General features: G+C 41.1%; 1 protein-coding gene across 1 annotated transcript; it reads right to left on the reverse strand.

Annotated features, from left to right (window-relative positions):
* Position 1: 1 nt before the first annotated feature.
* On the reverse strand, positions 2 to 24,455 carry LOC139937831 (organic cation transporter protein-like). Its single transcript, XM_071933157.1, has 10 exons — positions 23,872 to 24,455; positions 14,654 to 14,757; positions 13,774 to 13,928; positions 7,458 to 7,626; positions 5,329 to 5,470; positions 4,480 to 4,574; positions 3,513 to 3,721; positions 2,985 to 3,093; positions 2,302 to 2,510; positions 2 to 1,554 (listed from the first exon to the last, which is right to left on the reverse strand). Exons 1-10 carry the CDS (start codon positions 24,289 to 24,291, stop codon positions 1,415 to 1,417), a joined length of 1,752 nt encoding a protein of 583 aa, XP_071789258.1. The 5' UTR covers positions 24,292 to 24,455; the 3' UTR covers positions 2 to 1,414.
* Between the last annotated feature and the right edge of the window lie 333 nt (positions 24,456 to 24,788).

A 24,788-nucleotide genomic window follows, 5' to 3' on the forward strand; every position in this document is an offset into this window, starting at 1 on the left:
TATAACACAGAAGAAACAATTACTATTTTGTTAAATCTACGACACAGCGATAAAATCGTCTAAAAGACACCTATTTTTAACGTTAACCGTTATTTTTTTTAAAGCATTCACGTGTTGTTTTTATGATGCACTCAATACACAAACATAAATGAAATGCTATTTTATTACTGGATTAAATTTAACTTGTTTACGAGCAACCATCTTTTGTTTTTTATATTTTTTTATTTATTAAACAACGATAATGAACAAAATCATTGTATAGTATATTCATCTCAAGTCTCCACGGTTAGAATACAGACAGTTTAAGTGATAATTAAATTTTTAAGTTAAAACTTTAGGTTAATTTTCACAATGTAACAATGTTAAATTACAATTGTAAGAAATTGATTTTTTTTGCATATAATTGGATGTCACTCTGCAAAAGTTGGCCAAGAGATAACTTTTGTCTAATTAATTCTAAAGTTCGTGCAATACAATGTCCCCATGAAGGGTCTTCAACCTGCTTTAAAACATACCGTACTGGCATAGTGTCCCGATATCAACGAAACCAGATGTAGGCAAAACATGGATAGCCTGTTTCGCTGTCATGTCCACCACTTCTCATCTCAGTTTAGAGGCAATGGGCACCATTGATAAGAAGATGTGACCCCGATGTTTACATTCAAATCGCCCTCTGTTGACCAAACACTGTACACGTCATGTTTCGCCGGGCAAAAAGACGCGTGGTCATGGTAAGATTGCGTGTACTTTCTAGCTGGCTGCCAAAACAGAAAAGGTTTTTCTAATCATCTGATGGTTTTCGGGTGACGTCAGAGGTCACATCGTCTATACTTAAAATTAATTTAAACGTTTACTTTATAATTTAAAGTTTAGTCGTATCGGGTTACCAGTCGCAGCAATGGTAACTGTATGGTAGTATATGGTGGATAGCCTATTTTTATTAAGCAAGATTTGTGTTTGCTTAGCAGTTATTTTTTGTGTGTTCACATGCTTTATGAAATTTAACCCAAGGTGTAAAACATAGACGTTCTTTATATGCAGTGGTACGTTCCTATTAGTGCAATAGGTAATTGGTCATTTAATTTATCAAATATTTCAGACGAACCGTTTTAAGGTATAAAAGTTATATTAAAATTGAGATCCGAAAATAAAACAGCTATTTATATACCTATGTTCTACTGGTTTCCAATGTCGTAGTACAATATAACCAAACAGTGAAAATATTCACACAATTTTCGTGCGCCACTCACGCGCAACTTCCGGTGTCAGCGAGAGGGCGCTGTTTATTGCTTTTGACGTCATAGACAAACGGTTTATTTACACTATAGCTATCTAAACACCATTTAGTTCTTACCCCTTCTAACTGTTAAAAAATTAATAAGTTCCCGAAACCATTATTCATTTGAATCTCAATTTAAACCACTTCGGACGCATTGGTATCTTTTTTCTCGTCTGTCGGAATCTTCTTATAGTTTTGATTGGTGTCGTCTGCGTCGTTTACCTCGGGTGCATATGGTTTCTTGAAGAGGGTTTTCAGTCCGAAGCCCTGACCCTCTAAAATGAGGAAAAAAATAAACATTAAATTACCTTTTACATTACTCCTTCAAACAATTTTATTTTGATTTATTTGATTTTATTGATCCCTTACCCCCATCCCACCCTTAATAAGTTTTGTTAAAGGGAGCTTTCAAAGTCTTGTTGGAAACGATACTCTTTGACGTAATGTAGTTTTAGAAAAAAAATGTTATTTTTTAACAGCACAAATTCTAATCTGAGAAAGGGCCGAGGCATGAAGCCTTTCTTGTGTATCTGATAAAAGCACACAATTCTATGCAAGGGGATGATGTGTTTTTCTTTCATTATTTTCTTGCAACTTCAATGACCACAATTGAGCCCATCTTTTCACTGGTTTGTTATTGTATGTTATTTGGGGCACACCAAGTGAGAATACTGGTCTTTGACAACTCAAGCCTGCCTTTTCTCAGGGTATCCCAATTTCTTTTAGTAAACAATAAATTGCGAAGATTTAGACTCAATTGGTCATCGAAGTTGCAAGAGAGTGAAAGAAAAAACACTCTTGATGCACAATTTGTATGCTTTGAGATGCCTAAAAGGCTTCAGACCTGAAATTCTTTTAATAATTTCAGTGAGAAATTTATCTCCTCTTTTTCAAAATTTACGTCCAGCCGTTTTCTCACAATCTTGTATACCACCGTAAGTAAGTTTTGATGCTCAACTCTATTAATAAACTCCCCTCGGCCCACAGTGAGTTAAAAAGAAAAGAAAACAAGGATAACTTACTTCCGTGGTCTTCTCCTTCCTGAATAGTCTCCGGCAAGTCTTGGTTCAGAGTCTCAGGCAGGAGAAGAGCCAAGACTCCGGCGAGTAAGGAACAACCTCCGAAGACGATTAGAGGTAATGGTTTCCAGAAGTCTCCTAGGATGAGGATGACCGGGGCGATGATGCCGCTGATACGGGCAAACATGGATGACATTCCCATACCCATGCTCCTGGTCAAAAGTATGAAAAAAAAAGAAAAAAAGTTTAACAAAATAATTCGCATGAATAAGTAGGATTTAAAACTTTACATGGTGGAAATACGATGATAAAGGTTTGCGGTAACGTCATACGTGGTGTTACCCCAAACCTTTACTAAATTTGCATGAAGTATTAAATGGGCTTTGTAAAAGAAACCCCAAAACCAAACACCTCGAAACAGCTATGTTCAAAGGAACTTTAAGGCTAACTAAGATATTGTTTTCTTGTGCAATTATTATTATTATTATTAGTTTATTTTTTTTTTTACATTATTGTATTTTGTTTTCATTTCGATTGTGCTTTCTTATTTTTTTTATATTTTTTATTAAATACCGTTATTGTAAATTTACTTGCAAAGCGGCTGATGTCACTATTTGTAAATCCGTATGATAATCCATGAATGAATGAATGAATGAATGAATGAATGGTCGAATGACTGGTCTTACCTAACGGGTGTAGGATACAATTCCACCGAATAAATGTAGATGACGTTAAAGGAACCGGAAATGGCGAATTTCCCTATCATAGCAACTGCCGCCCTGGCTACACCCGGCTCTGTTATGATAAAACAAGAAAAAAGAAAAACTACAAAATAGAACTAGACATTGTGCGCCGTACAGTTTGTCGTTTAGTCGGTAGCAAAGCTAACACAATAGGAGACTTTTCAACGCTAGGTGGCAGCATACTTACCGGGTAAATTTCCATCGTTACGTAGTTCTGAACATGCGCATAATTGAACAATGGATTTACTCAGTAAGTCTGCTGCCCTCTATTGTCCGAGAAAGTCTCCCATTGGGTAAGGTTTCTTAGACCGTATTTTCACCTGGATACTCATACCTATGTTTTTTAGAATGGGTGTCATTGGGTTTAAGAGCACAAAAAGATGGAATATCAAGAAGTATACAACAAACAAATCTCAAGCAACTGTTACACTGACACCAACAAACAATGTCCAATCAAGCAATTTAACTAACCAATAAATATAGTAGTTAGGCAAGCCACGCCCCCAGTTGCCAGATACAGTGCCAAGGGGAGACGGCGCCCCCAACGTTGTATGGTAAACCAGCTGGACAAATAGGCTGGTAACTCCACTGCTCCAGATATAAAAGCCGCCACGTAGTCATCAACACCTAGATCTGATGTGCTCAGGGAGAGTCCATAGTAAACCAGACTATTCACAAACCTTACAGAAAGCATTGGTTAAAAAATTATTGTTGGCATAACTTTGTTCGATTTTAATTTTTACCACTTTTATATTATTTGTTGAAAAGGAAAACAATGCAACAAAGCATCATTGCAACATAGGCCTGAGTAAAATTGATTAGGCGAGTTTAAAGTAACAACAAATGACTCTTTCAAGGGGGGGGGGGTGTCCTTGCCCCCAGTTGAGGGGCCGATCCTCGACCCAGTAGGGGCTGTCTTCGCCTCTGGGCTGGCAAGTACTGAGTTTTTGAGTATGAAGAAACCTAAATTAAAAATAAATACAAAACTTTCGAGACGGTTACGAACGAAATACGGTATAGAAAACGATAACCCAAAGTCTTAGCCCATGATTGTCTTAAACACTTATACAAATTGATGTATCTGATTAATAATAAAATGGGGTTTAGCTGCACGCTCTGCGTGAACGGGAACGTGAACGTCAGAAAATTGTGTCTTGTTAGCAAACCTGAAGTTACCATTTTTCACTTCAGGTAAGTAACGTACGTGCATTAGAGCAAAGACCCAAAAGTGGCGACATGACCAAGAAGCACAACGATTGTTTGACGTTCACGTTCACGTTTGACGTTCACGTTCACGTATTTGCTCGCGTTACGTGCAGCTGAACCTTGCTAAACATTTTATAATGTGCACATATCCACCCACAGGGATGCTCGAGGCGCATAAAAGGGATGAAACCATCGAATTTACTGGTGTTTTTTTAGATTTGTTTTTCCTTACCAGTTGAAGAAGATATTGAGGGTTTTCTTGCGCATGTTTGAAGTTCTGAAAAGGTCAATCTGAGTTGGCTGACGAGTCAAAATATTATTAGTTTCCTGTAAAAAGACGTGGAGAGAAGAAATAGAAAGAAAATCGTCAATCAATTTTTTGTCTCCAGTTAAACAATTTCCAGTGTTAAAATGTGTAATAATGTCATATGATACAAAACACAGGTAACGGATTTGGCCGACCTTGGGTCGATTTCACAAATCACAAAGACACATTTTATGGCGAGTGAGATCAATCTTAGCTCGTCGTGAAATTGATTGTGTGACTTAGTGGAAGACAATCTACCATTGAAACGGGAAGGAATCGAACCCACGACCTTCTAAATACACTCCACACTGGGGGACGCTGGGAGGGGAAGATTACCAGAGCGTGTCGTGTACGAGGATGACTGGGTACATATACGACATTCGTATACACATGCTCCTCAACGATGGACACAATCCATGAAAACAACCAAACCGTTGAAACAAGAAGGATTCGAACCAACGACCTTCTAAATACACTCCACAATGTGGGACGCTGGGAAAATATTCATGAGCGTGCCGGGTATGAGGATGACTTGAACACTAGATGACATTCGTATACCCATGCTCCTCAAGGATGGAAACAATCCACGGAGACAACCAAACCGTTGAAATAAGAAGGATTCGAACCAACGACCTTCAAAATACACTCCACAGTGTGGGACGCTGGGAGGGAAAGATTGCATGAGCGTGCCGGGTATGAGGATGACTTGAACACTAGTAAAACCATCCATCACTTAGGTGGGATTCGAACCCGAGACCAACGGTTTATTCTCACCTTTTCCTGTATGGTTTCCTCTTCGGCGAACATGTTCTCCGGGACCGATTTCTTGTTCACCTTTGCAATGGACTTAATGATCTTCTCGGCTTGCTTGAATTTCTTCTTTGATATCAACCAACGTGGAGACTCTGGCAAAAAGCTATAGATAGAATGTTGAATTCATTTTAGCTTTCTTCTTAAACGATCTCAACATTCATTGAAATATCAGTTTGGTGATAAACAAACCAATATTAAACAACTGTTTAAAGGGTGTATGTACTTTTTGTAGGACAAAAAACACAATGTCCACAGATTTACACTAATCTTACATAGTTTGAAAATAATGATAGTAGAAAGCTTCACTGAAAATATTACGTGCTGAAGTGCTGTAGTTTTTGGGGAATTAGTAAAACAATGCCACGAAAATAATTTTGGTCTCATGAGACCAAAATTATTTTAGGCATTTACAAACGTATTTTCATGACAGTGTTTTACTCATTTCTCAAAAACTACAGCATCTCAGTAAGTAATATTTGAAGGGAAGCTTTCCACTATCATTATCTTCAAACCCTGTAAGTTTAATGTAAATCTATGGACATTTTGACAAAGTACCCAAATCCTTTAAATAAATAAAGCTATACACTCAGACAGATGAAACTTTTTAAGTAAACGAAATGTTGTTATAAAAGTTCAAATTTTTAACAAACTGCATCAAAATGACCAGTAAATAGTTCAAACTGACGTATATTACTAACTTAGGCCATGCCTAACCCGATGAATGCAAGGGATGACCCGATTTAGTGCAGGCCCGACTTGATTCATGTCAGGGTTGACCCGATTTTGGTCAGTCTGAACCAATTTAGGCCATGTTTGACCCACTTAAGGTCATGTCTGACCCGATTTAGGGTCAGCCCTGACCCAACTTTTAAGGCGACCAAGAAATTTCACGGGTGAGCTGGTCGATACCGGATGGTCGGAAGTCTGAAACCTGACTACTTGGTTTAGATTGTACACAAATCCTATTAAATATACACATCTCAACCTTCTGGATAAGAATTGACCCGGATCCAGGTTCCGTAGGACCCGACCCTATATCTGAGTCAACTTGATCCCCGAAATCTGTACAAAAACTGACTCGTCGGGAACACCTCAAACTGACGTTAGAATACTACCATCAAAATCCCATTTTGTTGACCCAGAATGAGTCAGACAGAAAATTTCAGTGTATTTCTCTCAATGAATCTGTCATGAGATAACTTGACCCTGTGTAGCCACACCATCAACATCTGCATCTATTTAGCCTTGCTCAAGGCAGTCGAATTATTCACTCCGAAAAAAGACCGCCGCTGTATAAAAACCCACCCGTATTCACTGTGCGTAAAACCCACCCGTATTCACTGTGCGTAACATCGCACGACACGATGCCCCCGTACACTATCCGCATGCGGAGGCCGTCAGGCCGACAGCCTTGTAGGATCTGTGTTGAAGCCACTGACCTCATTACTATAATAAGCGAAGAGTTCCCACGGTCAGCTCATTACCATAATGCCCGCGAAAGACGAGACATGTTTACCTCACACACCACCACCACGGACGCATAATAGGGTCCAAAGGTCGTGATAAGGGAAGTGCGTGATTGGACGTCAAAATGAATAATTCATTTGCCTCACATCCTGTGTTGTCTGATAGGTCTGACGAACGATATACATATTCATGAGCTGCATACTAGCATATCCTCGAGCCCCCCCCAATTTCGTCCACTATTGGATTTTTTACAATACAACACATTAAAACGGGAAGATACAGATCCGACAAGGCTGTCGGCCTGACGGCCTCCGCATGCGGTTAATGGTGTACGAGTGCGATGACTTGTGTGAACAGTATTCGTGCGATGTGACAGTGTGTATACGGGTTGGTCATTCGGTGTGATCGCAAAGGGTATACGGCGGGTGGGTTTACAGCTGCGTCTTTTCGGAGCGAATAATGCGACTGCCTTGAGCAAGGCTAGCATCTATTCAGCTACTTGGCAAAGCCTGTTCAGCATCTTAACAAGGGTGCGGCTGCCGACGCTGGACGGAAGTGTACCAAAATATATACACAAATAGAAATACGTACCATATTTAAATATCACATTAAATATCACTTACAAGAAAAAGGCGAAGAAGATAAAGGTTGGTATGGAGATGGCTAATTGAAGATGGCGCCATTCGCGTAGACTATACGCCATGACCGCCAACAGAGCGTATCCTATAGAGAACAACACTGCTAGAATCGTCCCCACCATGGTCCGGTAGGCTGGCCCAACGATCTCCGTAACTGGTGAGATATTGAATAAGTAGGATTTGAAACTTTGCATGGTGGAACTACGGTATGCTCTGATCGTCTTCTGGAGAACAGAAGACGATCAGAGCATACTGATCAAATCGTCGAGTTGAAACCAACAGTTCTTTTCAGAACCACCCCAACTCATTAGAGATAGTCATTACATGGTGTTACTGTAAACCTTTCCATAAGACGTAAATTGTTAATTTTTAGTTAGTAAACCATTTTTGGAAAAGGTAAAGGTGGGGTCAAAACAACACAAAGTTAACGATATTGTTCATGCCGGTATGTTGTTTTGATCTGGCTTTCTCTCTACTTATAGTTGGAGGTCTATAGAAAGACATTTTGGAGTAAACGGAATCTGTGTAATTTTTATTTGCTAAAAGTTAGTAAATAGGCCTACTCTTATCTACCCAGACTTCCTTCTTACTGCGTTAACTATACAACTGTATGCTGTAATCTTTCATTAGTGGGTGCGTTCGTTTAGCTTCCCTGTGTCGACCCCGCGGTGCTCACTCGGGATCGGGTGAGTCCCTGATAAGGGCTAATCGAACGATCACACTCGCCCTCTCGTGGTGACGGCATGCACCTCAGGTCACCCCAAGTGACCCACTCCACAAGCAGGGCACTGGGGGCTGACCCAGGTGAGCCCCGTCAAAGCTATTCGAACGCACCAGGGCAGACCGGGGTCGACCCAGGGAAGCTAAACGAACGCACCCAAAGATGAGGCTTTCACCAAAGGCGCTGGGATGTAGTAGGGTCATATCTTTGGATTCCGTGACCATTTTTTTGCTACCTTTTTTTCTCGATGGATTTGGCTTCAGGAACCATTTAAAACGAAAATTAGCTCCTATGAACCTCTGAAATGTGATAGGAACTTTTTTTATTGCGCAATATTCAAAATGGCCGCCGACGCCATCTTGAAAAACATTAATGGTAATAGCTCTGGCACCAGATGACCTAGATGGACAAAGGAGATGTCCTTTTCCACTATATCTGGCATGACAAATACACTGGAGTGGTTATTGTAATGTTTGGGGACCATCTTGACCTCTAAATCCAATATGGCCGCCGGACGCCATCTTGAAAACTATAACTTTTATTAGCTCTGGCACCATATGACCTACACGGACAAAGGAGATATCATTTTCCACTATATCTGGCATGGCAAATACACTGGAGTGGTTATTGTAAGGTTTGGGGACCATCTTGACCTCGAAATCCAATATGGCCGCCGGATTGCATCTTGAAAAACATAACTTTCATTAGCTATCGCACCAGATGACCTAGACAGACAAAAGATATGTCATTTTCCACTAAATTTGGCATTACAAGTCTACTGGAACGGTTATTGTAGAGTGTGGGGATCATCCTAAACCCAAAATCCGAATGGCCGCTGTCGCCATCTCACAAATTATGAATTGTAATAGCTCAGGCACAAGAAGAGCTGTACAAACAAATATGGTGTAATTTTCCACTATTTCTGGCATTACAACTGATTCTAACTGATTCAAGCACTCTCGATACATACGGGCAAAGAACTCGCGGTGTAATCCTTGCATTGGCCCAGGGCCAAAGATGACCAAGTGAGACCTAAACCAGAAGAACAGACTGTGCCAGGGTTTTCAGGGCTTCAGCCAACATGTCAAAACCAGAGGAAAGTCGAGCAATTTCATACGACATACCCCAACCCACTTGATAAGACGATTTATTTGATGTGATGTGTAAACTTGTAAAGCCAATCAATTCAAAGAGATAAAAATGCCTTTCGCAATAATTGTTGGTGACCATCCTGTAAACTTTCCACAAAATCATACCTTTCACATGACCTTTCCACATCAATATGTCACTCATCTACGCTATATTCAAGAGGTTTAAAGGGATCTGGCATCTTAGATGTTTTGGTTCCAGTGGGTGTCATTGCAGATGGTTCTTTTTTTCGGCCCTTCGTGGGAAAAGAGCGGGTTCGATGCCTGTATAACTCTATCTGCCGTAAAATCGAGAAGATGCCGACTATACGTGTCATTGTCATAGATTCACATCCATGGAAGCATGAGGTTGAGTGAAGACTTGAACTCTGTCCAGTTGCTCGTTCTGATGACATGGGTACTTTGAGTCAGAATATCCACCATTTCCATGAAGGAAATCCAGTATTCTGCTTGTTGGGAACCCTCAAAGTCCTTGAAGAGAGTGTCAACTACAATCATGTAGGTCAATCAGATCAGCATTGTACTTAGGTTCATCATGTGAATCTGAAAGTTCTTGAGCACTAATTGAAAGTCGGAGCTTGGCAAGTAAAGCCTCAATAGCAAATACGCTTCAAGTCATGTGTTTTTGTCCTGGCATGACAGAACAGTCTCGATACTTGATACCCTTCCTGAAGACCAGGCTGCATTCAAGGAATATGGTATGTTGCGCACTCAATAATTGGAAAACCATATTCATGTGTCGTCCTTGACATTTGGATAGAGCCAACAATGAATAAGGGCTCTAAGCTGACATCTGGATGACTGGCAATTCCAAACAATGAAAAGCAACTCCTTTCAGACACTCGAAATAGCAAGCATCAGAAGAACTTTTCAACTCGAGAATTGCAGTAAGGATGGAGGAAATGGAGTGTAAAGCTTTGGCCTCTGTTCTCTGGCTGGTCGAAACGAGTGGTGCCCAATCTTGAAGACATCCTGCAGAATCGTGTTGTGCCTTCCGTAGCAATCTTCAACGTCAATGGAACCATGCATAAGACACAGAAAAGCAAGCTCCCGCAAAAGTCTTACTTCGACTGCCATTCCAGAGCCTGATGTATACACATAGATCCTCGATATGGGCCTCATATGGCGCTTGACCATTCCTACCACTGAAGACAAACTGCCAATCAGCAATGTTTTCATGAAATCAGAAGATTTCCATGCTCTCCTGAGCACACCTGAGAACAAGGCAAGATCCGCCTTCAAGTTTTCCTCCAAGAAGCTTTCCTAAAAACAGCAGAGTCAACCAGCAGAGATCATCTACGTGTAGTAGGCAGAACTGCTAAGAATCTCGCAGGCAGTCTGATGCCAGAGCTTAATATTGTGCCCATGCAGAGGCAGACACTGCCATATTCACCATTTACATTGTGCTTTGTTCTTAAGGCTACTCAGAAGCAGTCATTTTTGATACTGAGAACACTGACAACTTTGTACAAGTGGCATATGTTTCTCAGAATACATCAGGGCTCATGTGTGTGTATAACGCAAACATCAACTAATCGGTGCCCGGTGTTAGTGAGATGTGGCAATGGCCACTTCCATCATACCACTTTATGTTCTTTGGGTGTGACGATAACTCTGGTTTCTATGGATCAATTGGGTTGAAAAGTCCAAAGAGGCACAAGACCTGCTAGATAAAACAGCTCCCTGTGACAAAAGATTATCAGCAATTTGGAGCAATTTGTCATACGTGTATGGCGATTGTAAAAGCAAGACCCTGGGAGAAGTCCGAGCTGCCAAGTGAAGAGTGCAGGAAAAAGAGCACTATTTGGCTTGTGCCTGACTTGGACAGTCTCTGTCCACACTTGGGAGCGTGCATACTAACTAAGTTAAGAAGTCACCCCTCACCAATAGGCCATGGGTTGCATCTTGCAAATGGCTTGTGTCTGCCAATCCGTTATACTAAGCCCCCCCATTCCCTGATCCATGTCCCTACCAACAAACCCGCAGACACATGACAACAGTGATAGCGGCAGCTAAGTGAAAAGTGAGATAGGTTGTGATAGTGAAGCTGCTATGATGTGAATCTTGGATTTAGAGGTAAGGATGGTTCCAGAACTATAAAAAAACATTTTAAAATTAATTTGTAATGCCAGAAATAGTGGGAAATGACACACTATTTGTTCTTATAGCTCTTCTTGTGCCACAGCTTTCACATTTCAAATTTTCAAGATGGCGTTCGGCGGCCATATTGGATTTCGAGGTCAAGATGGTCCCTTATAATATTACCACTCCAGTGTATTTGGCATGCCAGATATAGTGGAAAAGGATATCTCCTTTGTCCGTCTAGGTCATCTGGTGCCAGAGCCAATGAAAGTTAGTTTTTTCAAGATGGCTTCCGGCGGCCATATTGGATTTAGAGGACAAGATGGTCCGCAAACCTTACAATAACCCTTCCAGTGTATTTGTCATGCCAGATATAGTGGAAAAGGACATCTCCTTTGTCCGTCTAGGTCATCTGGTGCCAGAGCTATTACAATTTATGTTTTTTCAAGATGGCGTACGGCGGCCATATTTGATTTGGAGGTCAAGATGGTCCCCAAACCTTACAATAACCACTCCAGTGTATTTGTCATGCCAGATATAGTGGAAAAGGACATCTCCTTTGTCCATCTAGGTCATCTGGTGCCAGAGCTATTACAATTTATGTTTTTCAAGATGGCGTCGGCGGCCATATTGGATTAAGAGGTCAAGATGGCCCCCAAACCTTACAATTACCACTCCAGTGTATTTGTCATGTCAGATATAGTGGAAAAGGACATCTCCTTTGTCCACCTAGGTCATCTGGTGCCAGAGCTATTACAATTTATGTTTTTCAAGATGGCGTCGGCGGCCATTTTGAATATTGCGCAATAAAAAAAGTTCCTATCACATTTCAGAGGTTCATAGGAGCTAATTTTCCTTTTAAATGGTTCCTGAACTCAAATCCATCGAGAAAAAAAGGTAGCAAAAAAATTGTCACGGAATCCAAAGATATGACCCTACTAATGGGTAAACGTATCATGCACGCTCATTGGTTTTATAATGCGCAGTCCCATCATGCATCACACTCACACTGCAACATAATTTCTATGCACTGCATACATGACGTACTTCCTTACTAAGAATCTACCCCTAGTTGATTACCCACCCCAGCGGTCATTGATAGACTGGCCACTGGGTGGCCGAGCGAAGATGAGGCCCAGATTTCGACTTCGTGTTTAAAGTATAGTCATACTATTTAAGCCAACGTGAACCTGAACTCATGTTTCAAGATCAACGTGAGACATTTCTGACCGCATTGCTGTAATTTGTGTAGACCAAGAGAACGAGGTTGCGACCCTGAAAAGTTGGTATTGGAAACCTGGAGGTCGTTAACGTGACAATGTTTGAAGAATGAATGTTTATTATTCCTAAGCTTGAAGATCGTCTGAAGTTTCCTCAGATTGTTGTGATACTTTCAAAACATATCATGATCTGTACCATCCCTGATTTTGGCACAGCTGGTCAAGTCATGCTCCTTTACCAATTTCAATTACTGGCTGGTATTTATTACAATACAAAATGTCGACTTAATGGTACCAGGTTGTTAAGCCCACGCAGTTCCATCTTAAAGGAACACGTTGCCTTGGATCGGACGAGTTGGTCAAAACAAAAGCGTTTGTAACCGTTTTTTATAAAATGCATATGGTTGGAAAGATGTTTTAAAAGTAGAATACAATGATCCACACAAGTTTGCCTCGAAATTGCGTGGTTTTCCTTCTACTGTGCGAACTAACATGGTCGGCCATTTATGGGAGTCAAAATTTTGACCCCCATAAATGGCCGACGTGTTAGTCGACAAGGTAAAAGGAAAACCACGCAATTTCGAGGCATGTTTGTGTGGATCATTGTATTCTACTTTTACAACATCTTTCTACCCATATGCATTTTATAAAAAACGGTTACAAACGCTTTTCAAAGACCAACTCGACCGATCCAAGGCAACGTATTCCTTTAAGGCCAGTGGCTTCACCAAACATGTTTCCTGGGGGGGGGGGGGGGTGGTTCAGGGGAGGAGAATGTGGGGTGGCTGAAGCAGTGCCAAGTGGACGATTGGAGCCCCACTACATTCATCCCATTCATTCACGATAAGCTATTCTTCTGAAAACAATCTAAGAAATGTCAAAGGGCCAGAGTCTCTAAGGATTACCAATAATAAAGGACATCAGCGAGTTCTACCTCCATGATAAGATACACGGTCTTTCGAAGGGTGGGGCGGGGGGGGGGGGGTGTCAAGAAGGGTCCAATATTTTACCTCGCCAGTGGGTGGTAGGGGACCTATACCGTTCCTTCACTGAAACCTCAATAGACTATTCTTCAAGAATAGACATTTCTTATAGACATTTCAAAGAGACAGATAATCTTTGGGGATTACCAATGATAAAGGACATCAGATACACGCCAAAATTCCCAGCAGCAATGAAGAATCGCAATGCCGTGTAGAACGCCATGTTTTGGACAAATGCCGCAGCAGTAGTGGCTGCAACAGCAACGCAAAGACTGAGGAAGAAAGCAGGTTTCCTGCCACCCCTAGGTAGAGAGGAAAAGGAGAAAAGTGTTTGCGAAAGTTAAAAGGAAATACAAATGCAGTCATATTGCGGGGCACTGATTAGGCCGATTTAAACAAACGACAGCCACCTTAGATCACTTTACAAGTCGACGTTAATCAGGCATTCGACGTTTCGATAGTTTTGTCTAGAAGTAATTGGCTTACATAAATCAAAACAGTCCTACACGTATACAACAAATATGCAAAGCTTCCTTTTCTTTATTCGAAAACAGATTTTTTAAAAGAACTTTTTGTCGGGCTTTGTAGCCATCCAATTAAAGGCACTGGACACCATTGGTAGTTACTCAAAATAATTGTTGGCATAAAAACTTACGTGGTAATGAGCAATGGAGAGCTGTTGATGGCATAAAACATGTGCGAAACGGCCCCCTCTGAAGTAAAGTAGTTTTTGATAAAGGGGTATTTTCTCACTCAAATTATTAAAAGACTTCAGGTCTGAAGACTTTTTAATTTAAGGCATATGAAAGCACACAATTTGTGCAACAAGGATGTTTGTTGTTTGTATTCTCTTGCAACTTCGATGACCAATTGAGTTCATATTTTTACAGATCAGTTATGTTATGCATACGTTCGGATACACCAAGTGAGAAATAATTTTGACAGCTATGAAGGTGTCGATTGCCCTTTTTAAAGAGCAATTCAAGGAAGGAATACATCAAAAATCGCAATAAGAAGAAAAACTCACCAGTCTGCAACGATTCCCCAAAAGAAAGATCCGAAGAGAAACCCAGCGAAGTAGACAGACTGCGCCAAACTAGGAAGAGTTTGTTTGGAGCAGACGAGGTCGAACTGAAAAGAAAAATTATCAACAAAACTTATATAAGTTTTATACTAAGTTTTATAATTAAGTTTTATAATTAAAGACAGTGGACACTATTGGTTATTGTCAAAGACCAGTGTTTTCACTTGGTGTATCTCAACAAATGAATAAAATAACAAACCTGTGAAAATTTGAGCTCAATCGGTTGTCGAAGTTGCGAGATATTAATGAAAGTAAAAGACACCCTGGTCACACAAAGTTGTGTGCTTTCAGATGCTTAATTTCGAAACCTCAAATTCTAAACTTCAGGTCTCAAAATCAAATTCGTGGAAATTACTTCTTTCTCGAAAACTACGTCACTTCAGAGGGAGCCGTTTCTTACATAGTTTTATACTACCAACCTCTCTCCATTACTCGTTACCAAGTAAGGATTTGTGCTAATAATTATGTTGAGTTAATACCAATAGTGTCCACTGTCGTTAATTGACAGAATGGTGGAGAAAATAAAACAAACAAAAAATACTTTTGATGCAAAGTTTCCCGGTGGTGTGGAAATTGTCACTTATATAGAAGTAAAGTTATTTCCTTAGTATTAAGAGACAGGAAACCAGTATTTAGTGGAACGCAATTAGTATCGCAATTCGACCGAATACCATTGCTTATATACTACCATCGCGTGAGCTTTCTTAATTCACCTGACAACAACGACGACGACGACGGCGACGGCGACGGCGACGACGACGACGACGGCGACGACGACGACGACGACGACGACGACGATGGCGACGACGGCGACGGCGACGGCGACGACGACGACGACGGCGACGGCGACGACGACGGCGACGGCGACGGCGACGGCGACGGCGACGGCGACGGCGACGGCGACGGCGACGGCGACAGCGACAGCAACAGCAACAGCAACAGCAACAGCAGCAGCAACAGCAACAGCAGCAGCAGCAGCAGCAGCAGCAGAGAAAACCAAAAAGATTTATTGAATACAACACATTTATCTGCCATTTAGAATAACTCTTTCAGCGGAACAATAAATATGCCTACGTGCGTGAACTCAAACTTGAGCAATTTAGCAACTTTGGGTTGCCACGTGCATTCTGCCAAGTGTCGTATACACTACCAAAACGTGCACAATATTCAAATGATGTCGTTCACAAATGTGTGGGTTCGAATCCTGGTCTGGCTGGTCATGCTGATTGTGCACTGGAGCACAACTCGGATGGGACATTAAGCCGTAGGAACGTGTACTAGGATATTGGTATAGGGGCCTATTGCGCGAAAAAGAACAACACTTTTTATGTATACGAGAAGGGGTTAACCCCAGTGGTTCTGGTTCACACAGCAAGCATCCTTGTTTAAAGGTTTCCTCGTACTTGCGAGCTACAGTGTAAGGGTAGGGGTTTACCCCAGTGTTTCTGGTTCACATAGCAAGCACCCTTGTTTACAGGTTTCCTCATACTTGGGAGCTACAGTGTAAGGGTAGGGGTTAACCCCAGTGTTTCTGATTCACATAGCAAGCACCTTTGTTTACAGGTTTCCTAAGGCTTGCAAGCTACAGTGTAAGGGTAGGGGTTAACCCCAGTGTTTCTGGTTCACATAGCAAGCACCCTTGTTTACAGGTTTCCTCAGGCTTGCAAGCTACAGTTTAAGGGTAGGGGTTACCCCAGTGTTTCTGGTTCACATAGCAAGCACCTTTGTTTACAGATTTCATCAGGCTTGCAAGCTACAGTGTAAGGGTAGGGGTTAAGCCCAGTGTTTCTGGTTCACATAGCAAGCACCTTTGTTTACAGATTTCATCAGGCTTGCAAGCTACAGCGTAAGGGTAGGGGTTAAGCCCAGTGTTTCTGGTTCACATAGCAAGCACCCTTGTTTACAGGTTTCCTCAGGCTGGCAAGTTACAGTGAAAAGGTAGGGGTTAACCCCAGTGTTTCTGGTTCACAAAGAAAGCACCCTTGTTTACAGGTTTCCTCAGGCTGGCAAGCTACAGTGTAAGGGTAGGGGTTAACCCCAGTGTTTCTGGTTCACATATCAAGCACCTATGTTTACAGGTTTCCTCAGGCTTGCAAGCTACAGTGTAAGGGTAGGGGTTACCCCAGTGTTTCTGGTTCACATAGCAAGCACCCTTGTTTACAGGTTTCCTCAGGCTTGTAAGCTACAGTGTAAGAGTAGGGGTTAACCCTGGTGTTTCTGGTTCACATAGCAAGCACCCTTGTTTACAGGTTTCCTCAGGCTTGCAAGCTACAGTGTAAGGGTAGGGGTTAACCCTAGTGTTTCTGGTTCACATAGCAAGCACCTTTGTTTACAGGTTTCCTCAGGCTTGCAAGCTACAGTGTAAGGGTAGGGGTTAACCCCAGTGTTTCTGGTTCACATAGCAAGCACCCTTGTTTTACAGGTTTCCTCAGGCTTGCAAGCTACAGTGAAAGGGTAGGGGTTAACCCCAGTGTTTCTGGTTCACATAGCAAGCACCCTTGTTTACAGGTTTCCTCGGGCTTGCGAGCTACAGTGACTAAGGTCACTCATGAGGCATCCTTGGTTTCATTACCAAAAATGGATAATAATAATTGTTTCTCAAATTTTGAAGCGAACTAAGTCTCGCGCTGTATCTAGTCGAAATTTGAATACACGCGAGGTTTGGAGAGAAAGTCCCGGCCCAACAAAATGAAACCTTATTTAAAACCCTAATCGTTCCATAATTTATTCCGTTTTTTTATTAAACAAGGAGGACCGTATTTATTGTTGTTTTCTTTCATAGCTAATAATAGTTGGGAGTTTCAAACCGGTGTCGCATTCAATGTCCTTTATGCAATACCGTCCGGCGGACATTATTGCATATGCAATAATGCCCGCCTGTCGGTTTTGCATAAGTAATCGTGTCCGTCCGTCTGCTGCATAATGCAATGTGTCCGCCCGGACACATTTGCATACGCAGTTGTGTCCGCACCCCTGTGCAAAACCGTCCTTGCAGTTAATTTAACGCCCTTGGTCGACGAAACACGTTCGCCTTTTTATTTACAAGCTAAGTGCATGTCATGAATGACATGAGAAATGTTCGGCCGTTGGGTATTTGCTGCAATCATAAAATACGTGAATATTCATGCTGCATTTATACGTTAAGGTTCAGCGCATGCACGCTTACTCACATGCGCACATACATGTAGTCATGTACATGTCCACTGGACGGTGTTTGCATAGCCCCGGACACGATTGCATATGCAAAAGTGTCCAGAGCGGACAGTATTGCATGGCGGACACAATTGCATCTGCACCGGCCGTTTAATGCACTGTGTTTTTATTGTTTCATGCTCCATTTTGCATTATTATTGTGGTCGATAAACATCTGTTTTAAAACTATTATAGTTATTAGTAGTAGTGGTATTAATGGTACCTAAAACCTGGTATGGTATGGTATTTGTATGATTTTTAATTCCTAGAAAAGAAACCATAATGCTGCCTCATAAAGTGAACATCATCACTGTAGCTCGTTAAGGCTGGGTCACATCAAACTAGTTCTAAAAACTAGGTTCACTTCGTGTGCACACAATTTAAGTTCATGGGGGTGTCGTGGCCGAGCGCATAATAGCACCGAATGCTTCTGTTCAACAGAGTGTGGGTTCGAATCCCGGTCGTGACACTTGTGTCCCTTAGCAAGATACTTTACTATAATTGCTTTTTTACAACCAGGGCCCAATTTTATAGATGTGCTTAAGCAAAAAATGTTGCTTAAGCAAAAATTGTTTTGCTTAAGCAAAAAAACATTTGCTTAAGCAAAAAATGTTTTTGCTTAAGCAAAAAATGTTGCTTAAGCAAAAAAATCTTTGCTTTGTAAAATCAGATTACCGGCTAAGACTCCACTAAATTGTTATGCTAAGTAAACACCAGCTAAATGTAAGTCACAAGCAATGCACATGGCACGAGATTTTTGCCAGTAACATGTGTAAAATAAGCAAGCTATTTTCGTGCTTAAGCAAATATTTTGCTTAAGCAGCTCTATGAAATTGGGCCCAGGTGTAATGGGAACATGAGGGCATAGATGGTTCGTGTGGTTGGCTTAGCTATAGTGCGCTATATATTTGGCGGCACGGGGAGCTGAGATCGTTTCAGGAATGAAATGGCCCAGTGAAAAGGATAATAATGTTGGAAGCGCTTTGAGACATGGGGTATAAAGCGCTATATAAAATCGAATATTATTACTATTTTTATTAAGCCCAGAACTTAGCGAGAACGAGGTCGGTGTGATGTGGTTTTGAGCCTCATGAAACCTGTTTGCAATAACCAGAAACACATGGGTTAACTCCATCTGTTATGTGTGCCAATCCGTCGCATAGGACTACTCCGGAACCCTGGATTGGTGTACAATTTATAAAGGAGGACGAACAAATGGTAAATTACCTTGCCCAAGGCCACTGTGCCACGAAAGGGACTCAATTATTGTCACTTTGAAAGGAGTTGAACAAAAATAGTAATCTTTATAATAAAAAGTATACAGAGTTCGATTTGTGATGAGTGGACCCCTAGCCTCAACTAAGACGAAAGAGAATAAAGGAAAGGGCATGCCTAAAGATACACAGGGGCCGATTTCACAAAGCGCTACGATTCATCTGCTGCCTTGGATCAGATGAGTTGGTCCATGAAAAGCGTTTGAAACCGTCTATTATAAAAATGCATATAGTTGGAAAGATTTTTAAATAGTAGGATACAATGATCCAAACAAACATGCCTCGAAATTGCATGGTTTTCCTTTAACATGGTGAACTACACACGGTACGCCATTTTGTGGAGTCAATTTTTTGACCCGTACGAAATGGCGGATCGTGTTAGTTCGGAAAGTAAAAGGAAAACCACGCAAATTTGAGGCATACTTGTGTGGATCTTTATATTCTACTTTTAAAATATCTTTTGAACCATATGCATTTTATAACTAACGGTTTCGAATGCTTTTCATGGACCAACTCGCCCGATTCCAGGCAATGTGTCCCTTTCATGCCATTGGACACTTTCTAAACAGAACAACAAAAATGAAAAGTTCACAGATTTACAAATAACTTACAGGGTTTACAGAAGGTATTGATGATAGACTTCCCTTGAAATATTATTCCATGAAATGCTTTACTTTTTGAGAAATTATTAAAACACTCATCAATTCTCGATATCGAGAATAACGGATTTATTTTAAACACATGTCATGACACGGCAAAACGTGCGGAAACAAGGGTGGATTTTCCCGTTGTTTTCTCCCGACTCCGATGATCGATTGAGCCTAAATTTTCACAGGTTTGTTAATTTATATACAAGTTGTGATACACGAAGTGCGGGCCTTTGGACAATACTGTTTACCGATGTTGTGCGATTGCTTTAAAGGGAAGGTACACTATTGATAGTTGTCACAGACCAGTGCTCTCACTTGGTGTATCTCAACAAAATATGCATAAAATAACAAACCTGTGAACATTTGAGCTCAATTGGTCATTTGAGTTGGAAGAAAATGATGAAAGAAAAAACACCCTTGTTGGAAGAATTTGTGTGCTTTCAGATAGGAATAAAAGACTTCTAGCTAGAAGTCTTTTATTATTTTAGTGAGAAATTACCTCTATTTCACAATCTATGCTACTTCAGAGGGAGCCATTCTCACAATGTTTTATATCAACAGCTCCCCATTATGCGTCACCACGGGTGTTAAGAGGAAAATATCAGGAGTAGAAACATAATACAGAACATTCGTTTGCACATGCAGAGACTGCACATAGGTAAAAAAGAAGTTATTATACTAAATAAAATACAAATCAATAAATGAAAATAAAACTTCAATTCCCTGTTCAAGGCTACAAAGGCAGCATGAAACAAGATCAATGGCACATGAGGAACATAATACTATGTTGAGGTTTTACCAGTTAATGTGATTCTCAGCGGGGCTGGAGCAGCACCCAACCGGGTCGAGAGATCCTCAGCGCTGATGATGCTACTGCGGTAACCATGAACTCAGTTTTCCACCGAAATTAAGCCGAATTGCCTACATTATTCGGTCCCTTTATTACAAAAATCTTGTTTAAGTTGAAAAGTGAATCACTTTTGTTCGATTGACATGACCTTTGACCCTTTAGGGCAGTATAGCCCTGCATAGCTCTAGTTTAAAAGAACATTTTCTACATAGGCTTGTGCACAAAAATACTGAGGTTTTACAGTGTAGGCACATACTCGTGAACACTGATTTTTTTTTTTTAAAACGGTATTTGTTTTAACGTGTTTGGGTCAAACAAACTGTCTATTCGATATCTAGAAACATTATTGGCTTTGCAAAAGTACGCATTTATCAACATTACAAATGAGCTACCCACGTTTCCCGACGGGCTACTGCATGGCTGCAGTTCGCCGTGGCATTCGTATGAATCTCAAGGGCGAGCTGCGAGGCATTGGAGGGTTAAAACCATGCCTTTATCGCACCCAACTGCTGGTTCAGCCAACCAAATGGACACGTGATAAACTCTACACAAAGCAGAGGCCATTAGACAATTACATGCCAGGGGAAAAGGGTTTCGACAAAGACGATGACGGGGCAAACAACAAACCCCATACAACATTATGACCAACTAGTCCAAAACTACGCCTACAACGCCATCTATACTTTTGTACAACCACAAGGCTTGAGCATAGACCTTTTCGCAAATACTGGGGCGCGCGCGTAAAGCTTGGAATTAGGTGCATTGTGGTCTAGCTGGCAGCAAAATTTGATTCATAGCTATCCCACAATGCACCTCATTCAACAGTCTGCGCTTGCGCATTGGTATTTGCGATAAGGTCTATTGGACATGGTCACCAGTCTGATAAAGCTCATAAATTAGGAGTGAAACGTAACTAAAATAATATGTTAAAGTTAACATTCTTTGATTCGAAAAACGAACGCTCATTATCCATTAAATGATGAACGATCCAGACAAACTTAATGGCACACCAGTCACACAATACTTTTTTCAAAACACATACCAAGGTTCAGTTCTGTAGGAATGATCGTGAATGAATGAGTGGTATTTTTGTTAAAAAGTAAATAGCCAGTCACTTTGGAATAAATCGGTTTAAAGGAACACGTTGCCTTGGATCGGTCGAGTTTGTCTTTGAAAAGCGTTTGTTATAAAATGTATGTAGGTAGAAAGATGCTGTAAAAGTAGAATACAATGATCCACACAAACATGCCTCGAAATTGCACGGTTTTACTTTTACCTCGTCGACTAACACAGTCGGCCATTTATGGGAGTCAAATTTTTGACTCCCATAAATGGCCGACCGTGTTAGTTCGCACAGTAAAAGGAAAACCACGCAATTTCGAGGCAAACTTGTGTGGATCATTGTATTCTACTTTTAAAACATCTTTCCAATCATATGCTTTTTATAACAAACGGTTAAATACGCTTTTTTTATAGACCAACTCGTCCGATCCAAGGCAACGTGTTCCTTTAACCTAATGTGAATTGTATGAGCTTGGTAACGCTGCCCTATGGCCCCTCGGCGCATTCCATTTCTGACCTGAACTATAAAGTAAAGTTTCGTGACATTCATTCTTAAAGGAACACGTTGCCTTGGATCGGTCGAGTTGGTTTTTGAAAAGCGTTTGTAACCGTTTTTCATAAAATGCATATGGGTAGAAAGATGTTGTAAAAGTAGAATACAATGATCCACACAAACATACCTCAAAATTGCGTGGTTTTCCTTTTACCTCGTCGACTAACACGTCGGCCATTTATGGGGGTCAAAATTTTGACTCCCATAAATGGCCGACCGTGTTGGTTCGCACAGTAAAAGGAAAACCATGCAATTTCGAGGCAAACTTGTGTGGATCATTGTATTCTACTTTTAAAACGTCTTTCCAACCATATATGCATTATATAAAAAACGGTTACAAACGCTTTTGTTTTGACCAACTCGTCCGATCCAAGGCAACGTGTTCCTTTAAAGGCAGTGGACACTGTTGGTAAATACTCAAAATAATTATAAGCATAAAACCCTCCTTGGTATAAAGAGTAATGGGGAGAGGTTGATAGTATAAAACATTGTGAGAAACGGCTCCCTTTGAAGTGACGTAGTTTTCGGGAAAGAAGTAATTTTCCACGAATTTGTTGAGACCTCAGATTTAGAATTTGAGGTCTCGAAATCAAGCATATGAAAGCACACAACTTCGTGTGACAAGGGTGTTTCTTCTTTTATTATTATCTCGCAACTTCGACGACCAATTGAGCTCAAATTTTCACAGGGCTGTTATTTTAAGTATAATGTTTAGATACACCAAGTGAGATGACTGGTCTTTGACAATATTACCAATAGTGTCCAGTGTCTTTAAGTAAATAAGGAACAACATCTCAGTGTACAGATTGTTTGGTAGGCAGAGTAAAGTAAAACTCTCCAAACAATTCCTAACAGGAGAACGGTTTATTAGACAAAATTGTTTAAATATTATAATATAGCCTGGCAGTAGACCCAGCGGAGTACAAATCGCGCCACGCCTCCTTTAAATGGACACGTTGCCTTGGATCGGGCGAGTTGGTCTATGAAAAGGTTTGCAGTCGTTTGTTATTGCGTGGTTTTCCTTTTACTTTTACGGCGGCCATTTTGAGGAGGCAAACATTTTGACTTCTTGATGGTGTGCTGACGTGTTAGTTCATGACGTATAATGGAACACCGTGCAAATTCGAGGCATATTTGACAGGATCTTTATGTTCTATTTTAAAAACATCTTTCCAACCATATGCATTTCATAACAAACGGTTAGAAACGTTTTTCATAAACCAATTCGCCCAATCCAAGGCAACGTGTCCCTTTAAGCTAGCGCTGAGGGTTCATCCGCAAAAAGTAGCTCTTCCTTTTTTTTTTTAGGGGGGGGGGGGCGGCTTTACTGGAAAAGTGGTTGATCCTCCTTTTTATAACCGAAGGTCACAGAGCCTCACGCCTTTTTTCCCACAGTCGGAAAAGTTTTCGTGTCATGTCACCACTGTTTCATTCGTCATGACATGAAATAATATTTAACTATTCAAAATGAGGTATTCCTTTTCGTGAAAACAAGTTACGAATCGGTGGCAAGACATGGAAAGTTTGCCAATAATTCCAAAAATTGTACAAAGAAAAGATAAGTGATGAGTATACATTACATCTTGAATGATCGTAGTCTTATACTGGGATCGATCGTACTCCCACCCTGCATCGCACTCGATGGTTTCATTGGTCCACCCATCATCCTGACCGTCCGTCAAATTGGAGATACCTTGCTCCGGACTACTCCGAGCATTGAGGTACCGCTCGCATTCCGAATACACCGTGTTCCCATCCTCGTCGACAGTGAACGGTAGAGTCAACTCCTTTTGCAACTCCAGACAGTCCGACTCTAGAGAGCTACAGTTTAGAGATTGACTTTCAGGAACCGCACACCAATGGTCTGTCTTGGCCGCCAGAAACACTTGGCCAATAGCATGCCATGCTGAAGGAATTCCTGTTAAAGTAATCAGTAGACACAACACTATCTGATACCGTCCGAAAACACCTACTTCCACTAAAATGCTATCAAACTTCATGCCTGTGGTTTGATGGTGTGGCTTCAAGGGAAGGAATGCCACGAACTAAAGGCCTCGATACAGAGAGACTGTGTGTCAACAACAGATCGCAAAACGTTAATGCTGCACTGGCAACATTGTAAAGTATTGACAAAGAATTTCTGCACAACTAACGCTACTGCTTGTACACTCGCAGCAGTAGGGTTGTCACATCCATATGGTGGCCGCTACCCAACCACCCGTGACAGGTTTCAGATGTCAATTATTCAGAAAACATGTACTTTTTTGTGTGGCTGTGCTTTCAAGCGATGACAAGTTGAACCAAAGCAAACGACAGCAGAAGGGAATCTTCAGATTGTCCATGCGTACGTGCGGTCCGAAATAAGACCAACAGTAACATGGTTTACTCGGGTTTATTAGTGGAGAAATCTATGCTTAGAGGAAGGATTCTTGCTCTTAGTTTCTGATGATGAGAGTTTTCGGGGGCGGAAGGGGGGAGTGGTTCAGAAAGTAACGTC

This window comes from Asterias amurensis, chromosome 5, assembly GCF_032118995.1.
Source record: "Asterias amurensis chromosome 5, ASM3211899v1".
Lineage (NCBI taxonomy): Eukaryota > Metazoa > Echinodermata > Asteroidea > Forcipulatida > Asteriidae > Asterias > Asterias amurensis.